Consider the following 23,147-nt stretch of genomic DNA (forward strand, 5'->3'; position numbering starts at 1 on the left):
GTATGTATATGTATATATATGTGTGTATGTATGTATATGTATATATATGTGTGTATGTATGTATATGTATATATATGTGTGTATGTATGTATATGTGTACATATATGTGTGTATGTATGTATATGTATATATATATATATATATGTATGTATGTATATGTATATATATATGTATGTATGTATATGTATATATATATATATATATATGTATGTATGTATATGTATATATATGTATGTATGTATATGTATATATATGTATGTATGTATGTGTATGTATATGTATATATGTATGTGTATGTATATGTATATATGTATGTGTATGTATATGTATATATGTATGTGTATGTATATGTATATATGTATGTGTATGTATATGTATATATGTATGTGTATGTATATGTATATATGTATGTGTATGTATATGTATATATGTATGTGTATGTATATGTATATATATATGTGTATGTATATGTATGTATATGTATATGTATGTATATGTATATATATATATGTATGTATATGTATATGTATATATGTATATGTATATGTGTATATGTATATGTATATATATATATGTATGTATATGTATATATGTATATGTATATGTATATGTATATGTGTATATGTATATATATATATGTATATGTATATGTGTATATATATTTAAAATTGCACCTTTGGCTTAATGAAGAGATATACTTCACTTTTTTTGTTAGAGCTGCATTTTAACACTCAGGCAATGTGAAACTATTTAAAAAGCCATTTCAGCTGAAAACATGGAATGCAGCAATGCTCTAGCTGGTGGGGTTTAGTACGTTTTGTTTTCTTAAATCTTTTTTCTTTTATGTATACTAATTTTGTTGTATGTTTTCTTTTTTTTTTGGATGCATATCTACATAAAAAACTTTTCGGTTTTCAGTCCCCATGTGGTTAGGTACTATGGCAGCTACTTCAAAAACAGCGACCTGTGGATTGTCATGGAATATTGTGGTGCTGGCTCAGTATCCGATATCATCCGAATACGTAACAAGACGGTAATGTAATACTCACACACACCCCTCTGTAAATATATGCAAGAGTATAGCAGGCAGCATTGTATGTCAAAACGAAGGAAAGATATTTTTTATTGTCTGCCTGTTTATCATTTTTACTTTTTTGATCCCTCAGTTTATTTCTTTAAGCTCTGCCACAAGTTCTTACTTCAACATGTTTGAGATATCAGTACTTAAAGAAGAGGCCTGAGTGTTATGGCTGCAGATATAACCATATTCAATTACAAGAGCCAGGCTGTTAACCTTAAGTTTTCTGCCTCATTTATTACTGACAGGTAGTTTTTACGGTTATAGTAGACAGAACATCATTTGACATTGTCATGGAATTTTAAGGCAGTTTTAGCCTCTGCTGTGTTATGTGCAGAAGCCAAGTTTGTAGTGCGAAACAAAAGCATCATAAGTGAGTTAATGCAGTGTAATGCAAAATTTTTTCAGCTTACCAAGTTAAAGTTTTACAGAGAAGATGACATCTAAGACCAGTTTTGTCTTTCTTTTGTCAATAACTGGACTCGATTGTCATGCATATATATCAGTTTCAAGTAATTTGTCTTGTGATATCGTTCTAAGTAAACCAAAAGTATCTGAAAGAAGCAGAACGTAGCTCAATGAATCTGTGGAGTCTGGGAAACATCTCCCTACATCTGTCCTAACCATTTGTTACATGTGTATGTGTGTGTATATTCCTCGTAGCTTACAGAAGAGGAGATAGCCACAGTTTTGCACTCAACACTGAAGGGTCTGGAGTATCTTCACTTCATGAGGAAGATCCACAGAGATATCAAAGCAGGCAACATCCTGCTGAACTCAGAGGGTCAGGCCAAACTGGCTGACTTTGGGGTTGCTGGACAGCTCACAGTAAGAACATGTCAAATCTGTGTTATCTTTGCATTTAAAAAATGTTCAACTATTACTGAGTTTAAGAAAACATTACCTTGTCCTATCACAGAAGCAGTAAGGAGATATGAGTGGCTTGTTGGGGTTGGAGTGGCAGTGTTATGTCCTGGAAAAGTCTTAGAAATGTTGTTGCATTGTTTTGTAAAAACATAGACCAGCAGTCTGTTTCCTGTAATCCATTGACACTGCTTTAGCTCCACAACTGAAAATACCTTTTTTGTCCTCCATTCTTCTTTTTTTTTCCTTTTAGGACACCATGGCAAAGCGAAACACAGTTATCGGCACGCCGTTCTGGATGGCTCCAGAGGTCATCCAAGAGATTGGCTACAACTGCGTAGCTGACATCTGGTCATTGGGGATAACAGCTATAGAAATGGCTGAGGGGAAGCCACCGTACGCTGACATACATCCAATGAGGGTGAGGAGGAGTTGGTTTTTCTAGCATTTGTTTGTATATACGCAGCAATGAATAGCTTAAGTCTGCATTGGGCGAAGCTTCAGAGAGGCACGTTTATTACTATTTATTAAGGCTGTCAAACTTAATGCAAATTCCTTTTGACAGCTCTATTTATTTATAAATAAGTTTTTCTGATGCACAATAAATGGGCTTGACAAATGGGGCGCAACGTTGCTTCTTCTCCATTAATTTTCTATGGAATCTGCATCATGGGGCAAAAATTGCCCTCCTTCTGGATACAATTAAAGTATGAAACAGAAGTTGGAAACAGTGCTAGACCACTGTGGGGAATTGACTCCCGCATATAGTATGTTTGTTTCTAGATAAGGCTGTCAGAAGTGGTTTGAGAGAGTCTGTGTGTTATGAGGTTGTGTGTGCATGGTTTGTGTGTAGTCATTCAACCTCAGGTGAGTAAACATAAGCATAATATAATATCAGCAGGTTCACAGCAGCTTACAGGAATATAAAAAACATAGTAAGTATCCTGATATGATGCATTTGGACTGATATGCTGTGATTATTTGTGAGTTAACTCTGGACACTCATGCAATCGCAATCAACATTTTTAATGACTGACAGCCCCTGTGTTTATGTTTATGTCCCTTTTCTGCACAGCTTTGTCTGAGATGAACTGAATTGCATTTGTTTCCGTAGGCGATCTTCATGATTCCCACCAACCCTCCCCCAACGTTTCGAAACCCAGATTTGTGGTCGGAAAATTTTAAAGATTTTGTCAGCCAGTGTTTGGTAAAGAATCCAGAAAACAGGTCTACAGCCACTCAGTTGTTACAGGTAACACAGTAATACCAGTGCAAAACAAGTCTTCAAAATCAAACTTACCCCACACACATAAGTTACACAACTCATTAAGAATTTATTGACATTTATAGATTACAAGACATTTAATATACATTTGTATTTCTAACTTAAAAATAACCGTGATTAAATAAGATTTGATGGGAATTAGAGTTAAGTCAGATTGGAAGGAGGTTTCAGGGAAACAATTTTTGCACCATTTCCAAAGTAATTGTGTTTTTTTTCTGTCCTCAGCATCCATTTATAAAATCAGCCAAGCCCAACTCCATCCTAAGAGCCTTGATCACAGATGCCATGGAAATCAAACTGAAGAGACAAGAAGAGGCAGAACAGAGAGAACAAGATGCAGAAGACGATGACAATTCAGTAATAACTCTAATAAAATATATAAATAATTTGGATGGATAGTTTTCGATAATTTAGTATTAAATTCGAGACTCATTAAACAAAAGCTTTCATTTAAGATATGATTTTGAAAAGTGACCTGCTTTAATCTTAAAATGTCGTCAGAATGTCTTTATCCTCTGAACTCCATCCACTGAAAGCAGAGAACAGATTAAGTTAGATCACAGGAATGTTTTCATTGTTAATTTACTGTGCTCATCACATCTATTGGTTTGTCATTTTATTTCATTCATTGGTTACTGATTTTAAAATCATTAACATTTAAGTTAAAGTTCATTGTAGCTCAATTTTCTGTATTTCAGGACGAGGACGAGGTGGACCAGGGGACCATGGTGCGTGCTGGAACAGGTGACTCTGGAACCATACGAGCTGCTGGTTCTTTAACAAGTTCACTGGGTAGCACAGCTGGGACAATGATTGAGCACGAAGACACAGGAACCATGCAGTCACGGCTTGGCACCATGGTTATCAACTCTGATGATGATGATGAAGAAGCAGGAACTATGAAAAGTAAGTTCCTCTAGTCATCGTCACTTACGGCTTTGCTGTTCATTAAATTATTAGACTTGCATTATTTGTTTGTTTTACCTATTGTTGCTTTTTTTAGATTAATTTGTGCACTGCTGCCTGTTCTTGTCTTACATATCATACTTTCTGAAAACAATACACTCCCTCCATCAGCTGGATGGAAAATCTCCAGTAAAAATGAACATGAATGTGTGTGAAGTGTCAAGTAGCTAATTGCCTTCTGTTCTAACTACTGCCTGCCTCCTCATTCATTGCTCACATATTCATCATCATATCTCACACAAACGCCATGATGGTAAGAATGAACCTCATGCAGAGTTTGTTGGCAATTTAAAAAAAAAACATTTTTTTTTATGTTTTCTACATGATGTGATTAATCTGAAGCCACTTTCAGACACTCCTTCCTCTCCATTAATCAGATGGTTTCTGAACATGTTTGTTTCACGTCTGATGCAGCATGCTGAGGTCTTAGCTGCATGCATACGCATTAACATATGGAACTGAACATTTGGCTGTAGATGTTGGCTCGGCAAATCTTAAAAAAAATAAATAAATAAATAAAAAATCTATATATATATTTATACTGCTATGGATTGGTGACCTGTCCATGGTGTACTCTGCTTCTTGCCTGCTAATTGCTAGGAAGGGCTCCAGCTTCCTTGCGACCTTGAAGTGGACTAAGCGGGATAGAAATTGAATGAATGAATTGATTTACTAAAACAACAGCACAGTCCAAACTTTCCTAAAACATCACCTCAGCATTTTTTCAAAAAGCCTGAGCAAAGTAAATGGAAAAAATTATATATTTGCATTATATTGGTACGTCAGCCTCTCTGCTTTCTTGAACATTTTATAACACAAAGCACTTATCAGTCAAATGGAAATGTTCTTTAAAATTTACCATTAAAACTGTGATCTTATACATTGTACCTCTCTTCATATAGTACTCAGCCTTGGCAAATATATTATATAGGCTTTGACTCTCCTCATCACTCAGTTTGCTTGTTTAAAGGAAGCCAAAAAGGCCATCAGTGTGAAAGTAACCTTTGATCGTATGATAAATTTCAATCATGTTAATGAACTAATGAAGCCAGTAATGTTTCATATTTGATATCTGAAATGGATTAAATTTTGCTCAGTCTTGTACTGCAGTATATCATGTATACTCAAGTATTTTAATGATTGATGAAGAATCAACTAATAAGGAAATATACAGACATAGTTCACATGGGCCCTTACTGCAAGGTTGGACAATTGGAACTGCTTTTCGTTTTAGCTCCATATTCTCCTCTATTTATTCACATTATTTTGGACTGTTGTGTTCATATTAAAGACTTTTTTTTTTAACAATCCCAACTGTTAATGACTGTCAGGCAGTATAAAAACAAAGGTTCAATCACCTTAAGGAGAATAAACAATAGAAGATAGCAAAGTGTACTTGTAGTTCTTGAAATGAAATATTTTAGAACGTCTTTTGCAACCCATTAATCTCTCAAACTCATGCCACAGTGTAAAAAGCCCCATTAAAAATAGGTAGAATTCTTTATCCACCAGGGGGCACATTGTGACCGCCACCTGACTAGGCGGTGAACTGAAAGTTCACTTTGTTTTGCATGTGTGTTTATAGTACCTTTATAAATGAGAAAAAGGTGTATTCATTCTGTAGAAACTTCAATTATGACTAGTATCTTGCAAGTACTAGATGTTTCCTGCAGAAACACACCTGATTCTAATGAATGGGTCATTACCAGACTTGTGCAGAACGTCACAACAAGCGATAGCCATCAGATATTGATGGCTACCGCTGTTGTTTCAGTTTTCACTTTTTCATTTTAGATTAAAGTCTTAAAAGGTATTAAATGGTCTTGGACAATTGTGCATTCAGTTCATCCTGATTTAGTAAATTTGCATTCATAAACATTTGTTTAAACTTGATTAAATGGTTAATAATGCTGCTTAACAAGATTCATGTTACTGGAGTTTCTGAACGTCAATAAAAGCAGGATTCATGACTGATTTATTTACACATGACAGTAACCTTGTTTAAGTACAGCTTAATTTATTGTTCTGTACTTGAACAGATACACTTTGTATATAACATGGTCATGTGATAGTTCCTATCTGTTATGCGATCTTAATTTAATCGGGTTGTCTTAATAATAGATTCATGTGGAGCAAAGAAAATGAAGAGTAGCATATCCAGGCAAAAAAAAAAAACAACAAACAATACAGCACTAACTGCTACCATGGAATATATTAACTTCTTGATAATTTTTTAGAGAAATATGTCGCAGCATCAGTCTCTTGGAGTCTGCAGTGTGGGAGTTGGAAGTGTTGGGAGCCTTTGGAAGGGATTTTTAATAAAAGTTGGGCTCTCTTCATCAGTGCTGCCTGTCCGTGGGTGTGTTATGTTTGTTTTTCTATGCAAAGAATTAACCCCAGTGAGGCACTGCAGCACACTTACTTTGGATTTGTGCCCGTGTGTAAATTTACTTTTACTCTGTGTGACTCAAATTATACACACCCCAGAGTGTCTGAACATTGCCAGAAAGCTCCCCTGATGAGAACAAAGCTACTCTGGAAGTTTATGGTGTAATATCACAACTCCTACACTGGATCTAATGAGGTTTAAGTTTAAACCAGGGAAGCTTTGTAGCATTTACCGTCATTAACAGAGTTAAGCTTTATTTGAGTGAACAAACAACACAATTGATGTCCAATCTCTGCAGCGAGGCATGAGCTCAGACCTGGGTAATATTAGTAGAATATGTTCAGTGAATGAAACACTGTATAAATGGCTCATGTGAGACTAAGAAATGTGCACATGCATTTATAAACACTATTTTCAGATGTATGCGCACACAATTCCAGTATTTACTTACCTTAATCACACACACTCCTAAGTAAAAACAAACACACACAGTGTCTCCTGTCTGATGTCCTACCATTGAGTTAGTATTGATCTCTACTGGCTGCCAGTTTAAACTGCATTAACACAGGAACATTTAGACTTCATAATTTAATTCGACTCCCGATATCCTGCAGTCGTTTGTTAGCGTGAGTGTATTTCTCTGCTGTTTTTCATTCTTGTAAGAATATTTTAGAGGGTTTTTTTTTTTCCTTTTTCTTTTTTTACATTTTGGTACAGAGTTACTTGCATGTGTCTCAAACTAATGGCTGCAGTCTGATGCCGCTGGGGCCCTAAAGATTAAGATAAGACATTAGAAGAGCTATTGATCCTCCCTAATGGTACTGGAAAATAAAAAGTCTTTTAATTTACACTGATTAGCCATTAACCGTCACTTTATTGGTCTTTAATCGATAATAAAACTTTTCATTCTTCATTATCCACAGCTGCTGTAGCTCCAGAGTATTAATCTCAACATCTGCATCTCAGTTGGATTTCTTAAGGCTGACTCCCAAACATGCTGACAGTTGCTGGAAGAAACATGCAGTGCTGTTATAAAGAGTCAGTGGGACGGAACAACCCATGAGATGATGAAATTTATACAGGAACATATCCCATCTCACATGCATCCAAGTAGTTCACTGCATGGCTGTCCAGTCAACATCTCAAAGGAAAAATAATACCTCAACACCCCCCCTCCCCATGAATGATGCAACAAGTGTGTGAGAAAGAATAACATAATGGATATAACAGCAGAACAGGATGATGCAGTTTCACCAAGGCAACTTGTGTGTGGATAGTAGCTGCTTTATTGCCATTTTAAATCACAACATTGGCATTTATTGGAGTGAAGGAAATGATATAGTAAAGACACTGTTATCCAGATACCTACAAGATGGATGCAGGCAAAATGTCACTTTTAATGTTTCTGTGTCTCGCAGACAAACGGCACAGAAACCGTCGCCGATTGTGTGTTATTTGAGAAACATTTATTTTTGCATCATCATTTTCAATACACACAAACATATTAATCTATTTTCAATATTTATAGGTCAAAGTCATTTATTTTAATAAAAGTCGAATGTTCAGCCCCAAAGCTTTTATCGATCGTGTCTTGTAGAAGCTGAGACATTTAAGTTTTCTTTGACAGTCTTAAATTCTGCAGAAAACCCTCAAGTTTAAGTCTGAATAAGTCAGGTCAAGTTTCCTAGGTCCGGGTTGCGACAGAGCTCTGGAACTACCAGATGCCTGAATATGATTAAAAGGATATTACACTGTATATAGCTTGCATGTTGTTACAAAGTAGCTCACGAGTACAAACCACACAGTGAGCAATGTTCTCACTTCTAATGAATACACAACCCTCACTGACAAGAAGCTCATTAAAAAAGCATTTTGTGCTTGCACATCTCTCACATTTACACCTTATGAAAATTTAATTAAGTTGTGGGAATAGGTAGGTGGAGATGGCAGTTTCATGGAGTCTGTTGGGGTTTCATGTGTTTGTTTTAAGTGTAAAACCTGCATTTTCCTAAATATTGGGTTTATGAGCTCTAAAGTGTCTTGTGGGAATGTTGCCAGCTGCCTGATTATTTGCCAGTCAGAATCTTTATTACCACAATCCTCAAATGATCATTTTAACATTTAAAATGCATCATGACTAAATGTGTAATGAATTAGGGAAATTAGGGAAAAAGGGAAAAAGTACTTTCTAAGTAAAAGTAAACATGACCCATGCCAACTTCCTGTTGTGATACGACTGTAATTGGTCAGAAAATCCCAGTTGACAGTCAAGCTCATCAGCGTCAGAACAGGAGGAACAAAATGATGGGTCTGCCACTGGGTGAGGATCACGAATAACAAGTGAGAAGTTCTTGTCATTTTTGTGCATAATTCTCATTGGTTCAATCGGAGCTTGTTGATCCCCGTAAACCTGACCTGAACAACGTCGTCTTTACCACATTTGCCATATAAAGCATTTACTGTCAGAATTTAAAGAAAAGATGACGGGTGAAATATTTTTCTGTCTTTGCTTGTTTTGATAAAATAAATTATGTGGGACTAAAATAAAGAGTATCCATTTAGTGGCTCAAAAACGTTTAGGTAAAATTAGTCATCTAAACATTTTTTTCTCCCATTGTTCCCACTGTTCTCAGTTCCTCTGGTCGTCTTGGTCCTCTGTGACGTCCGCAGATTTATTAAGGTTGTATTTTAAAAAGAAAGACCTTGGTTACAAACTGGATATCATGTGTGTCTGCTCTGGTCATGTAGAGTTGATTTTTTTTTTTTTTTTTTTTTTTTTTAAAGGATTTGCTGCAAATTAAAGTTAAATGATTGATAATTAATGGAAAGAACTTTTAGATGCAGTGTTGCTTTAGTGTGCTGTGGTTTGTGAGAATGTAATGATACTGGAAAATGGCTTTTTCTAGTAAAATATTTCCCAAATTGACCTGTAACAGACAAATGAGCTGAAAGAAGAAAGGAGATACATCATCTTTCCTAATATTCAGTTGGAGAATGGCTATGACATCCAAAATTTAGCTAATTTTCAACATGGATCTTATATCTTTTATAAAAACTGAGCATCTTTGCCTAAACCTGCATCATGTAGGACAGAAACAGCGTGCATAAATATACAAATAAGACGTAAAATGTTGTATGCCGGCTTGCTTCCTTCATTCTGACCTGAAATGGTTCGAGCAAAATGCAAGCAGGTCAGACTAAAGGAGTCTTTAACCAATCAGATGACACTGGATGTCAAACTAAAATTGAATTAGATCATAGATTTTATCCCTGCCATTTATAGGCAGGGATATGCTGCATGTTTAAACAAGGTCTGACTGACCTAAAAACTATAAATTAGACAAACATTTTTATAGTTCAGGATGTTGTGTTGGCAGACATCTGTGTTGCTGAAGTTAAGTCTGCTGAAGCTCTTCCAGATCCTGGATTCTTCTTGGCAGCTCAACCCGAACTTCTATCACTTCAGATTAAATCAGCAGAATGCACTGTTAAGTCATCGACACCTTTGACTTGTGCATCGTAAAGCTGTGCGTCCCACCTTGGTCACACTCTAGATAAGTCTGTGGTCATTACGTGAGACAACGCTGAGTCACAGTCATGGCATTCGAGTTATAGCTTTTCTATCTGTATTCCCTCATTACTGGTCATAAATTTATTTAAGTACACACATAAACCAGCTCTAATTTCCTCCTGGTGTGACATCAGAGTTTCCCCGGCTTTAGTGGGGTAAGTGAAGACTTGACATCAGAGGAGTAATGCCACTCTGCAAATCAGTGAACATTTCTCACATTGGATCAATGAATGTTGTGTCAACTTGTTAGAAAGTTGAGATTGTGAGTTTTTGGCACAACTGGTAACCGTTATCACAGCTTTCATAGTGAGTGCATATTGTGCACACTGTGGGGATGGAAATGCTAGCCTCTGTAGGACCACAGCTAATTACACACACACAAATCCAAATCAGAAATTTGCTGATTAAATATTTGTGACAGTAAGTCCACACAAACTGCTGTGTAGCTGTGGCAAACCCATGCAAACATATGTAGAAATGACTTCCAGATCCATGCTGCTTGTACAATTTGCTTACAGTATGTGATTATAAGTTATATAATATATGATGTGGTGTCCCACTCCTCAACACACAAATAAGGGTTTTTATTTATTTTTTTCACACTTCCAGAAAACACATTTTTAGATTGAACATTACAGACATGCTGTATAATGTTCATAACTACATTTTCATCTGTGTAAAGTTGGGTAAAAATAAAAAAATATATTATTTGATTTAAAATTAATTGTTAAATAAAACAGTGCTGCAGATCTGCATACGGCAAACAGATGTGCCAAGATCGTCAATACATTTCAGTTTTATCACACCATGCTGGAATAAGCACTTTAACCAACTTTAAACCACTACGTTGTATGTGCATGTTGTTGTTTGTCTGTGCCCCACTATTTCCTTAATCTTGTGGATCAGTAATGCAATAAGGCAGCTGTTGTTTTATTTCTACCTTTAATAGTCTCTAAACTATTCATGTCTACTTTTAAAGATTAATGACTTTAATGTGGATATATTATGGGGATCTTATTTCTGTTTATTGCTGCTTTAATAATGTAACACTTCATTGATTGTTGAAGGTAAATTGTCTTTAGGCTGGTGGAATTGCTGTAAGCTGTGTCTGAGCTATTTGTGTCCAGATTTGTTGTAATCTTGTGATTGGATGTCAGATTGAAAATGGACTTTTAAACAGATTTTTATTTGTTAAGTCTGCTAAGTTTACACAAGTGGGTTAAAATCCGCCGTGCATCATCTGTGGTCGACTAAATGTTGGTTTGGTTTTGCATTCTGCAGGGAGAGATGAAACGATGCAACCGACCAAGCCATCGTTCCTGGAGTACTTTGAGCAGAAAGAGAAGGAGGCAAATAGTCATAATGATGGAGGACGCAAAGGAGAAAACAACGCAGATAACCGCAAAGTTCCCTCTGAAGGAGATCTTGAAGTGGTAAGTAATACACATTTTATCACACTGGTTAGACTTACTAACTTTCAGTAACCCCTGCATTTGAGTGCATTTAGAAGGAGTTTAACCACATGAAGTCCTGGGTCGGTTTCTGCAGAGGTTGCAGGTATTTATTGAGTCCAGGTTCAGTCAGCATGGATGAAACGAGCACAAAGGGACATTTATGTTTACTGCGTGCGTTGCATTCAGTGATGCCAGCCAAATCAGCAAAGTTGGTTGGGTCGAACCAAACCAAAGCTTGCTGTTCTTCAATCAATCAATAATGTTCTGAAACGACCTTTAACAATTTAATTTAGGAGCTCTGCAGGATATTAACATCACTACATTCCACTCTCGTATCTGATTGGCCAGGCTTTTCAGTGCAGACGATGTCACTGTGGAAATTGTATTACAGTGAAAATAGCAGGTGGTGTTTGTCTCCCTCAGAGACATTTACACAGGGCAAACGACTGCTGCTCGAATTAAATATTAAAAATGTGACCTTTTTAAATATGAGATGGTTTGTCTTGCCACTTTAGCCTGCTGCCGTTTTAGCTTTAGATATTTTAGAAGATGCTTCTTGTCGCTCTTCCTCTGCAAAGCTTAGTGGAGCTACAATTCCACAATCCTTTCAGTTGTTCTTTGATATCTTGATTGTGTTGATTTATTTAAAATAAATATATAAAAACACAAAATTACAATTCCGTTGATGTTAATGTTAAAACTTTTGCTTAAATTTAATTTAAAACGTTCAACATCAAATGTTATTTAAGTGTATTTGTATAAAATAATAGAAAGTCTGTGTGCACAGTTGGAAAGTCAAACAGATGTGGCCTTATCCATTTTTAATGGCCCAACTATGTGTTACTGTGCTTTTATTCACAACACATCTTTAGAAAGAGGATTATCTAACTGGGAGCAGTACTGGAAGCCCCCAGGCCAAATAAAAGAAGACTTTAGTACTGATGAGGAGCAGAACTGATGTCTGAGCCATAAAATAAACTTATTTGTTATTGCCACAGAAACATAATCCTGCACATGTCATGGATGCCTTGTTCTTTATCACAAAGGAATTAAAGACACAATTGAATCAAAGCCACTGGCATCAGGTTTCCTGCTTCTCTGTTTTTATACTGGTGCAAACACAGTGGTTGGAAATGATTTTCTGTAATGATAAATAATCCCAATCTGGCACATTTTCTTACCATCAGCAGAATCTGTCAGATGTTTTTATCAAATAAGTAAGAAATGGTGCTATTCAGTGTTTTTATGGACTTCTTACCATTAGAAAGCTTTGTAGTCAATAAACAGGAAAAACTGCTAAATCTTCCACTTCTCTTTCTTTGTTGTTGAAAACAAACTGAATTGAGGTGGATGAAATATTTTCCACAGAGCAGCAACTTTACAGCAGATTTTTTGTTACAGCCTCAACAGTAAGCTGTCTGGATGTACATTAATCTCTCTTACTTTGCCACCAACCTAAAAAATGGTCCATTTATTTTCAACTTGACAAAAAAAAACAAAGTTTGTCCACATGTTTCCTAAAGTATTGCCTGTAGGCGGTGAATTCATCAACCGCAGGTTGAGGAGGGAAACATGCTAACTTTTAAACATCTCCATTTTTTTATTCCATTTACAATCTAGTCTATGTTCCATTGACAGGAATATTCCATTGTTTTATTGTTTATTTATTATTCATCTGTTGTCTTATTTGCATTATTATTTAATTCAGTTTCAGAGTTGTTTGTATTGACAGAAAGATTATGTTCATAAGATACAGTATAGCAAAACTGCTGCATAAATATTACTTATAAAAAACAAAAAGATTTGTTTTTTTATCCCCAACTTAAACACAATGTTGCAACTGATTGTTTTGCCCTTTTTTCTCTCAGCAGTTTATGTAAATTCATGTCCAGTCTGGGATTTTCTGCATGCAGCATAGATATGAGCATAACATTAAATTCCTTTAGTCTAATGTACTTCATGGAGGAAAAAATAAACCCTGGCTGCTCTGCAGGAGAAGAACAAACTGAAGCAAAAGGCTGAACACCAACACATTTTAATTCCTAACAATCTGTACTAACCTTATCACACAGTGAAGATATTATATTTCAGCTGTTCCCAGTTTACATTTAGCATGTTTTTTCTATTTAGTTTTAAAAGGATTCATTTGCTTTTGAAGCTTTCTCTTGTTTATCTGTGTGATGCTGAAACAGGAAGTCTGCATGTCCACCATGACAGCAGAGGTGAAACATAAAATATGAGTTTTTCTGCGCCGTTAACAGTATTTGTCAGTTAGGAGATCAAATGGGCTTTACTTGATGCCGTATGTCCCACTTGATAGGATTTATTATTCCATTAGACTTGCAAATTTAAGGATAAAAAACATTTTGTTTTGCGTGTTGAATTCATTGAAGCAGATTGGTGATAGCTTCACGCTGACCATGTTTAATTTTAGATCCATCAACTTTCTTGTGTTTGCCAAGAGATTTTCTAATGCAGTTATTCTAAATGGGACAGTCATGTTATCAGGTTTCAAAAGCGTCTCTACGTGGTTTATGTCTGCCTTTTACTCTTAGTTTGAATGTAGCTTGGTAGATTTTTCTGCTTGTGTTCATTTTCCATACATTTTTCAGCTGCTCCGTCCTTGTTTACCATGATAGCTGGTTTTATGTTCAACAGATTCAGTGATGTGACAACACGATTGAAAAGCACTGACTTCCATAATTCATAAGATGCAGACGGAGAAGAGACGCTTTCTCTCTCCATTCTGTCTCCACTTTTCTGAGTTTTCCTACTGATGTCTATTTTTGTTTTTCACTCTAATTTTCCTTTTTCAACTCTTGTCTCCACTGCTGCCTTTTTCCATCCCTCCTTGCTGCGACATCTACATTTCTCCTTGAATAAACCCAGTAATACACCAGTGGTCCCTCGCAGAACCCGTCAGCAGCTAAATATCCCAGTCTGCACCAGCTTGTCTGCAACCGCTTCTTTTCAGATTGTTTAATACTGTCATCATGAATGCATCGACTCACTACAGTCATGTAGTAAAAACAGGAGATAGCAACAGCTGGAGCTTCTAAGATGATCCCAGTTCCTCACTGTGGGTTATCTCGTAGAAGTTGTGAAAATCCTCACAGGTCCTGACTCTTCCATGGATCTTCCATGTCCTGTACACTGTTAGGGGTGGAGTGGACTTGGACGCCAGGGTTATTTTAGCTGCATTGATTGTGTGTAATAAATAGCTTGAGAGCGTTGTGCTGCTGGTAAGAGCTGAGAGGAGAAACCCTCTGGGGAAAAGCTGAAGCAGGCACCAGGTCCCGATCAGCGGCCTACAACAGAGTCAGGGAGGGATGGATAAATGTCAATAGATGTGGCCTTTAGAAGCCACTAAAATAGATACACTTATCCCACACCTTGGTTCCTCTTGTCATGAACAAGATATTTTAGGCTGTGGGAAAGATTTTCTGAAGTGTCCCTTTAATGAACTTGGCACCAGAGAATCTTTTTGTTTTTTCTTTTTTTTTTTTATATGAAATCTTTCTGGTGTTTAACGTTTTTAAGTCATTGTCAGCCTTGATCTAAAGTTCTTTTATAACATTTCAAACATAAGTTACAGACTTGTTGCCAAAAAAGCCCAAATTTAAAGTTAATTTTGAGGTTTAAGGCGTAATCACACTTTGATTGATTGATTGATTAGTTTTTCCACATGTACACATCTTTTAATTTGGCTATACCTGCTAATGTTAATGCAGGGTCACAGGGATGTTGGAGCCTGACACGGCGGCCGGGGGGGAGGCAGGGTGCACATGGGTCAGGTCACACATTTAGTTTTTGCGCCACTTTGGGGATATTTGTACCAAACAGTGTTGCTCTCACCATGTCGAACCAAAAGGCTGCTGCAGTGGCCTTGGTGTTCTGACACATCATGCTGCACAGACAGCAGACTTTAGCTGCATTTTTTTCAGACTGCCTTGTTTTATTTAACACTCATGCAAATGTCTGAGTCCAACACCACCTTCAAAAAAAAGTTTACAGTCAAGACCAGTTTTTAATATATATTTTGAAAACAGTGATAACATCCATCCATTTGAGAAATTTCCTAAATTAAAATATATCCTTTCAGTAAACCAGTGCAACCATTTATAGTTATGAGGTTGCTTTATTGTGAAAATGTTAATTTAACTGTTTGTATGTTACAAACAGATAGCTGAATATTTGGGATTTTAGGGGAGGAGTGTTATTTGGTCAAATAAAACTGTAATATGTTTGTTTCTTTTCATATCTACATAAGTTCCATTGCAACTCATCAATATCGACTTGAGCAGCATCAGTAGTGACGTGTTAAATCATGCTGGACTTGTCTTTGTCCAGGTGAGCACGTGGTCGGTGGAGGAGCTGCGGTTGAGACTCGCCTCTCTGGACCCTCAGATGGAGCAGGAGATCGAGGAGATTCGGCAGCGCTACCAGGCCAAGCGGCAGCCCATCCTTGATGCTATTGAGGCCAAAAAGCGGCTGCAGCAGAACTTCTAGAGAAAGATCCACAGCACTCTTACAGCCCGACATCTACAGTAGGTCAGGGTTTTTACCGCTGTGTGCTGATGTTCCTTCACGGTGATGCCTGGCTTGGATGTGACGTTTGGAGAACTATCTAAACGTGATTATCGTCACTCTGGATGTCAAACAGGGGAATTTGTGGAACTTAATGTTAGATCTTCCAAAGAACTGACCTCTGACACAGTTAATGGCTTTTATCTTTTCTTATTTCAGTTGTCATCCGTACGTTTGCTTTTCTGGTTTTTAACTATTTTAGTTCAATTTTATGATCAACAGCTCATCTGGATCTTTAAGTTTCTTTCTGCTCATTTCAAGCTTTCACATATGTTTCGAGTCATTTTGGCCATTCTTAAACCAATTTGCTCCATTTAAGGTTTTTTTTTTTTTTTTTTTTTTAAAACATATTCTCCAGGTACATTATTGTTTGAGCTCCTGACTTTTCTTCTCTGGTACTTCTTTTTTTTTTTTATTCCTCAGAAATATTCCCTTTATTGTTCAAAAAGTGATGCTGCTAAACCTTTGTTTCTGCCGGAATGTGACAATATAGAAAAAGATCGACCTTCACAGCTCAAAATGCTGAAACACGATGCGATTTACTCTTTTTCTCCAGGACATGACTTCCTCTTCATGTCTTGGACAGTTTGACTTGGTCTTTAATATCAGTCAGGCTGAATATTAACAGGTCCCGAAAAACAGCGGAGATGGAACGATTCTTTTCTGTTCTGCCATGTGGCGGATCTTTTCCCTTTTGCATCTGATCACGTCTTTAGTCTTTGCTTGAAACTATGGAGCTTTTTCTTTTAATCATGAAAATTTACGTGCATTCTCCAACTCTGCTGAATGTCGTCTGTGACGTTAAAGCTCTTAAAAAAAATAATTTTTTATAATCTGACCACAGGTTTCTGCCTCAAATATTGTAGTTCTACACAAGTTTTTGGAATTTGAAAGTTATAGAAATAAGTATTTTTGTTACAGTGCAGCTTCTTTGAAGGTATGAACTGCAGAGATATTTCTGTGGAGAGGTTTAAATATGTCAGGTGTTTGTAGTTATGGTTGTTTTTTATTTTTAAATAGAACAAGTCAGAAAATCAACTTCCATGGTATTATTTTTTCCCCCTTAAAATATCTATTATACAAGGGCAGCTGGTGGGGGTTACGCCTTTATTTTGTAGGATTTAACTTTGAGGAAGTAACTTTGTGGTCTAAGTGAAACTCCAATCGGAACTAATTGCTAAAAAAAATTTACAACCCAGATGCATCAACTGAGTTAACGGGTGAAAATACACTTGTTTTTTTTTTTTTTTTGTTTTGTTTTTTTCCTTTTTTTTTCCTTTGAGCTGCTGGGGGCTTTGACTGAATTTCCCAACAAGTGGCTCTAAAGATAAATCTGGGCATTATGACAGGCTCGAAAATGACACAAAACATGAAAGTTTTTGCTTCTCAATATTGAAATGGCACTAAAAATATTAGGGATTATAAGGGGACTTTTTTTTTCAATTTTAACTTGAATTATTTTGTCATAATATTTTTCTTCCGGTCTTTTAGTGTCATTTAGAAGCCTTTTAGAAAAGTAAGACTGGCTTCAAACAAGATTTATTTTCACAATCATCATTAAAATGTGCTACAAAGCATTATTAGGGAGAAACTGAAGCAAAGTAAAGATTTCTCCTTTTATTTGGGGGTTCTTTCTGATTGTTTGCAGGAAAATATGACCAGATGTAAACGTGACTGTGAAATAGGAAGTCAAAGGTTTGGGGTCTGCTGGCCTTTAAATACAGATGTGTGTTTAAATATCTGGTGTATAATTTAGAGTTCCTGGTTTGACTTTGCACCAAAATAATTGTAAAGTTCCTGAGTTGTGAAGAGCTTTGCCTTCTTTTAAGCACCAGTGACCCTCATTACTGTTTGTTTTAAATTCATTCTTCGTGTCCATCTTCTGTTTTTCTTCCCAAGTCAGAAAAACAGACCTGCAGTCACAGATTTATGGTCCAGATTCAGGAAAGCTTTTATTTCCTGGGTTTAAATATTTGACCCAGCACATTGGTTTCTGAGTGACGGCCCGGGTCTGATCCAAGTTTACTTCCAACATTCCACAAATCAGCCGGACCGCTCATTCTTCCAGCACTTCTGCCATTTCTCTGTTTTTTTCCCCGTAGGTTTAGAAGCGACACTGTCCGACAGACAGCAGGTGACTGTCAGAGCAAAAACAAGCTTCTCAGGTCAGAAAACTCCTCAGGGGTGTAAAGTAATGACAGCAGTGATGAGAAACTACTGTATAGTTCAGAGACATCTGTAAATACGAGCGACATCACTGAAAGTACCGAGCAGTTATTAAAACGTCAGTATGGCTGTCTGATAAAACACGAAAGAATGATGTCATTAATCTGATGTTTTTCTGACATAATGAGCACAAATGATTTTTTCTTCTGTTACAAGCGAAGCTGAAAGGATTCCCACTGCTGTATCCGTTTTATACTAAATACACTGGATTTTCTTTATTATCGTGTGTGTGATCAAAAAGTAAAAACTATTCTATTTTCTTGGCTTAAGTAACAAAGGAGGAGAAAAGGGAAAATATAGTTTAAAGGACAACACCAACAGATCGTGCATTTTTGCATGATGTGTTGTCAGTGTCCTGACTGCTGTCACACAGGTGGTGCTTCGGGTGAAGTCGGAATCACTGGAAATGGAAACACAAGTGGAAATTTACAGAGTTGGAAACAGTGGAAACATGAACCACAGTTTGCTCTTCATTTTGTTAAATATTGTCTCTGTGATGCGCTTCCCACAGTGTCTGAACTTGTAATGCACCATGATTGTGTGAAGATTTGTGACTGAGGTCAAAACCTAACTCAGCTGGTTTGTGTAGCTTCACACACACACACACACACACACACACACACACACACACACAAACAGCTGTTTCTTTAACTTTAAGCAGCAGTGATGCTTTGGTTCGTGATAAATATTAACATTTCTTGAGACAGATTTAGACTCTTTTTTACTGTAAGTTAATTTATTTCCACTGTCTGGATAAAGAATTTGGATTAAAAACTTAGTCTTTTTTTTTTTTTTTTTCCCTTTTTCTTTTTATGTATCTTTTAAAGTGTTTGCTTTTACCTCAGCTCAGTTTGGAAGTTTGCAAACATTGTAACAAAGGGTGAGTCCTTGGCACCTGTTCATAGGAAAGCATAACACCTGCACATAAAATACCAGCAAGTGAAAGAACAAAACCCGAAGATTTATATCAGACAGTGGCTGTTTGCAGCTTTAGCTACTCGATCTGATTGACAAATTCTAGGCGAGCACAGTCGATTGTTTTATTGTTATTATAAATCCAAGATGTTATGACTTTTATTATTCAGAAGTTACGTCTGCTTTGCTTCTCGGCTTTTTCAGTGTGCAGAACTGTCCCATCAGCATGTAAACATCTGAGGTTCTCAGTATAGCAGTTTGCAGTCGAGCTTGAGTGATCCCTGGGATTTGGTTTGTACATTTTGTTTTGATTGCTTTAATAAAGAATATTGGAGATGTGCAACTTGTTTGTCTTCTTTTTAAACAATTGAAGGATCACTTTATCAGATATACCCATTCAATCACTTGTTTACACAAACAACTAATCACCTGACCGCATGGCAGCAGCGTGATGCATGTACTCCTGTAAACATGGTGAAGACGATTGGCTGAGGTTCAAACTGAGCATCAGAACAAGGAAAATGAGGGATTTATGTGACTTTCAAAGTGGCGTGGTTGTTGGTGCCACACAGACTGGTCTCAGTGTTTCAAGAACTGCTGATCTGCTGGGATTTTCACCCACAACCATTTCATGGATGTACAGGGAATGGTGCAGTGAACAGCAGCTGTCTGGATCTAAATGTTTTGTTGATGTCGGAGGAAAATGGGGCTGGTTGGACTTGATAGAAATGACACATATTTAAATAATCACAACTTACAACCAAGCTGTGCAGAATACCATCAGTAAATACAACACGTCCGGCCTCCAGCAGCAGAAAACCACATCAGGTACCGCTCCTGTCGACTTTGGACAGGAAACTATTCAGGCAGACTCCAAAGCTGGACAACAGAAAACTGGCAAAATGTTGCCTGATCTGATGAGTTTGCATTCGATGAGTTTAAATTTGGTGTGAATGAGATGAAAGCATGGATCCATCCTGCCTCGGATCAACCGGTGGTGTGATGATGAGAGGAATATTCACACACTTTGGGCCAACCAGCTACAACCAGCAGGATAATACACTACATCCGTCACAAAGCTTAAGTCCTCTCAAACAGCTTTCTTGACTGTAACAATAAGTTCACTGTACTCCAATAAAGGTTTCTCAATTTTTAAAAAAAAAATCTTCTCATGAAAAGCCTGTTCTTTATAAATTCATCTTAATGCAGTTGTCCTGAATTATATTATAATGTAAAAGACATTCTGACTTGAAATAGGACCGACACGGATGCATTAATGAGGACTGCAATTCGGTTAGAGACATTACTCTTTAGGTCTCGCTTTACAACCAGCATGCAAACGTAGAGAAGTGCAATACAGCCCTCATGCAAACACCTGAAACGAGCCGCATATATTGAATCTTTACGGCATGTTTTCCATATAATTTGCTGCCTTTCTATTGATGCAAAGATTTCCATGCAGCCATTTTCAAATTTGTAGAAGTAAAGGTAGTGTTAAAGCACAAATAAAAAAAATCATGTACATAAGGTGGTTGTAAATATCCAGTATTTCAATTTTTTTTTCCTTTTATTATAGTTTAAACCTATTTGGTTAAAAAAAAAAAATCAACAATAAAATACCAACTATTGTGTGTAAAATAACACCTCTGAGAACTCACCTTTGATTATCTCAGCAAAGTCTCACACAGCATGGATGTGTGTAGCTCTGAAAGCGCTCCCTGACATTCGCATTGTTTCCCATTTGAGTTAGTTGATGGAAGTTCCAGCTGTTTGGGGAAATGTCTGTCTTCTTAAATATTCTGAGATGTACTGAAATATTTACGGTGATCAGCAGGACTCGGTGGGTTTTAAGTTCTCTGCAGGGATGTAGCGTCGAGAGATAAACTGATGCATCTTTGTTTTAAAGAGGAAAAAAGTCTTACTGAAGTGATGGCTCCAGTTAACATGGTGGCCAACAGCATCATGACAACTTTAAAAAAGACCCAACATCAGGCACCACATGAGACACCTGGTGGGTCCTGAGCCCGGCTGAGACTGTCATTCGTGCTATTTGCATGTAAAACTGTCATTCAGTGAGTTAGAATGTAGAAATAAGCTCCATACACTCGGAGCTTCTTTTGTATGTTTCTACATGTCTGCTTCAACCCTGCCTCATCTTCCTCCTCCTCTCTCTTCATCCTCAGCTTTAAGCAGGAGACATGGCAGCTGACCTCGCTGCCGTCTTGACTTTGTAAAAAGCTTTTTCTTGTCCCATCAGATCCATCACCGACACTGAAACCTGTAAGCCCTTGGCTCATGCCTACTGTCATATTCCCCTCCTACGTTTAGACTTCTGTCTGCCAAAATAGCTGAAATGAATTTTTAATCAGCCGTAGCTGAATCCGATCTCTCTCTCTCTCTCTCTCTCTCTCTCCCCTTTAAGATATCTGTGCTCCTTCTCTCAACCCAAATAAAGAACAATGAGTGTGTGTGTGTGTGTGTGTGTAACAGGTTTTAGTTTGTAAGTTGTCCTGACACTGATGGGCCATAAATCATTATCTTGATTCATTTTGCTTCTAAGTCATGATTCAGGGAAGAGTATCTTCACTGATGAGAGCGCCTGGCAGAATCTTTAAAGCCACACCAGAGAGCATCATTGACAGAAAGCAACTGGAAAGACGTAATGGCTTCACAGGTCAAATCGTTTTCTGCTGTACCAACCTTTCAGATTTAGAAATTTGACCTGAAATGATTAGAAATGTGCACTACTGCATTCACAGAGCTCTTGATCTCCGGTCCTTACAGGCGCTGTCCTGCAGGTTTTACATGTTTTCATGCTTCAACACACCTGATTCAAATGAATTGGATCCAACAGTTTCTCAGCTTCCACCATGGCCCCCAGGGGTCCTGACTTAGTCAACCCTGAAAGTGTAAACAACATTTTGACAGATATTTTACTTGCTGACCCCATTGTAAAATGTTTAATGATAAATTAAATCAGCACAATAACTTTTGAAAGCCTGCTCAGGTCTCTGGTTAGCATCACTACTCCTCCTTCATATCACCATCATACTGAAGACTTTTAGACGCCCGGTAAATTAGAAATGTTTTGTGCATAAAATCCATTTCCCTGGAATGCAGCTGATGGTTAATGTTAGTTTTACTGCTCCATCTGGAAGACCACATGGTAAAAATACAAATTCAGGTTTTCAGAGATGTAGATAAATTTGCAAAGGCAGAGTTGTACAACACACTTCTTTTAAGTATAAGAAACATTTTAACCATACACACTTTTAACTTCAATTTGTGTTTTCTGAAATGATCGCCTATGAAATGTATGTACTGGCTGAAAGGGATACATATGCTAACTTCTGTCATCCATCTGAGATACAATGAAACTGTCTAAATGTCTTTTCACGTCCTGATAGGGATCCGGTTGACTGCAGCTGGCAGGGTGAAGGACAAGCTTGTTTTGATGTCAGTCACAAACAGTGCACTGGGAAGTCTGGAGAGATTCTAAACATCCCATCAGAGCTGTGGGTCAACTAGTCAAAAAGAAAGTCACAAATTTAAGAACTGCAACAAACAAAGAAAGTTGGACATCTTGAGACCTGGTTCAGGTTAGATTCAAGCTGTTAAACCTGACAGATTAACACTGCTATAAGTAAAGATGTTATCAGTTATATTACATGTCAATAATGCATAAGCACAAGCTTCAGACATAGTAACCATAGATTAAGCAGTGTTTATAGGTGTTGTGTGAAATTACTGTAGGCAGATGTAAAAATATGTTTCCAAAGTGAACCGTACAATAAAGTCTTGAGGTCAGTCAG

General features: G+C 37.0%; 1 protein-coding gene across 1 annotated transcript in view; it reads left to right on the plus strand.

Annotated features, from left to right (window-relative positions):
• LOC306757420 (serine/threonine-protein kinase 4-like) overlaps positions 1-16,133 on the plus strand; it is a gene marked incomplete at its 5' end in the record, with an annotated part of 28,603 nt that extends 12,470 nt beyond the window's left edge. Inside the window, 8 exons of the mRNA XM_079242467.1 lie at positions 919-1,033; positions 1,742-1,906; positions 2,196-2,363; positions 3,057-3,194; positions 3,453-3,584; positions 3,926-4,133; positions 11,435-11,586; positions 15,958-16,133. Coding sequence (XP_079098593.1) covers positions 919-1,033; positions 1,742-1,906; positions 2,196-2,363; positions 3,057-3,194; positions 3,453-3,584; positions 3,926-4,133; positions 11,435-11,586; positions 15,958-16,116 — 1,237 coding nt within the window. The 3' untranslated portion in view covers positions 16,117-16,133. The remainder of the gene's footprint in view (positions 1-918; positions 1,034-1,741; positions 1,907-2,195; positions 2,364-3,056; positions 3,195-3,452; positions 3,585-3,925; positions 4,134-11,434; positions 11,587-15,957) is intronic.
• Positions 16,134-23,147: the final 7,014 nt, after the last annotated feature.

The sequence above is a fragment of the Telmatherina bonti genome (genome assembly GCF_933228915.1).
Source record: "Telmatherina bonti genome assembly, chromosome: 6".
Lineage (NCBI taxonomy): Eukaryota > Metazoa > Chordata > Actinopteri > Atheriniformes > Telmatherinidae > Telmatherina > Telmatherina bonti.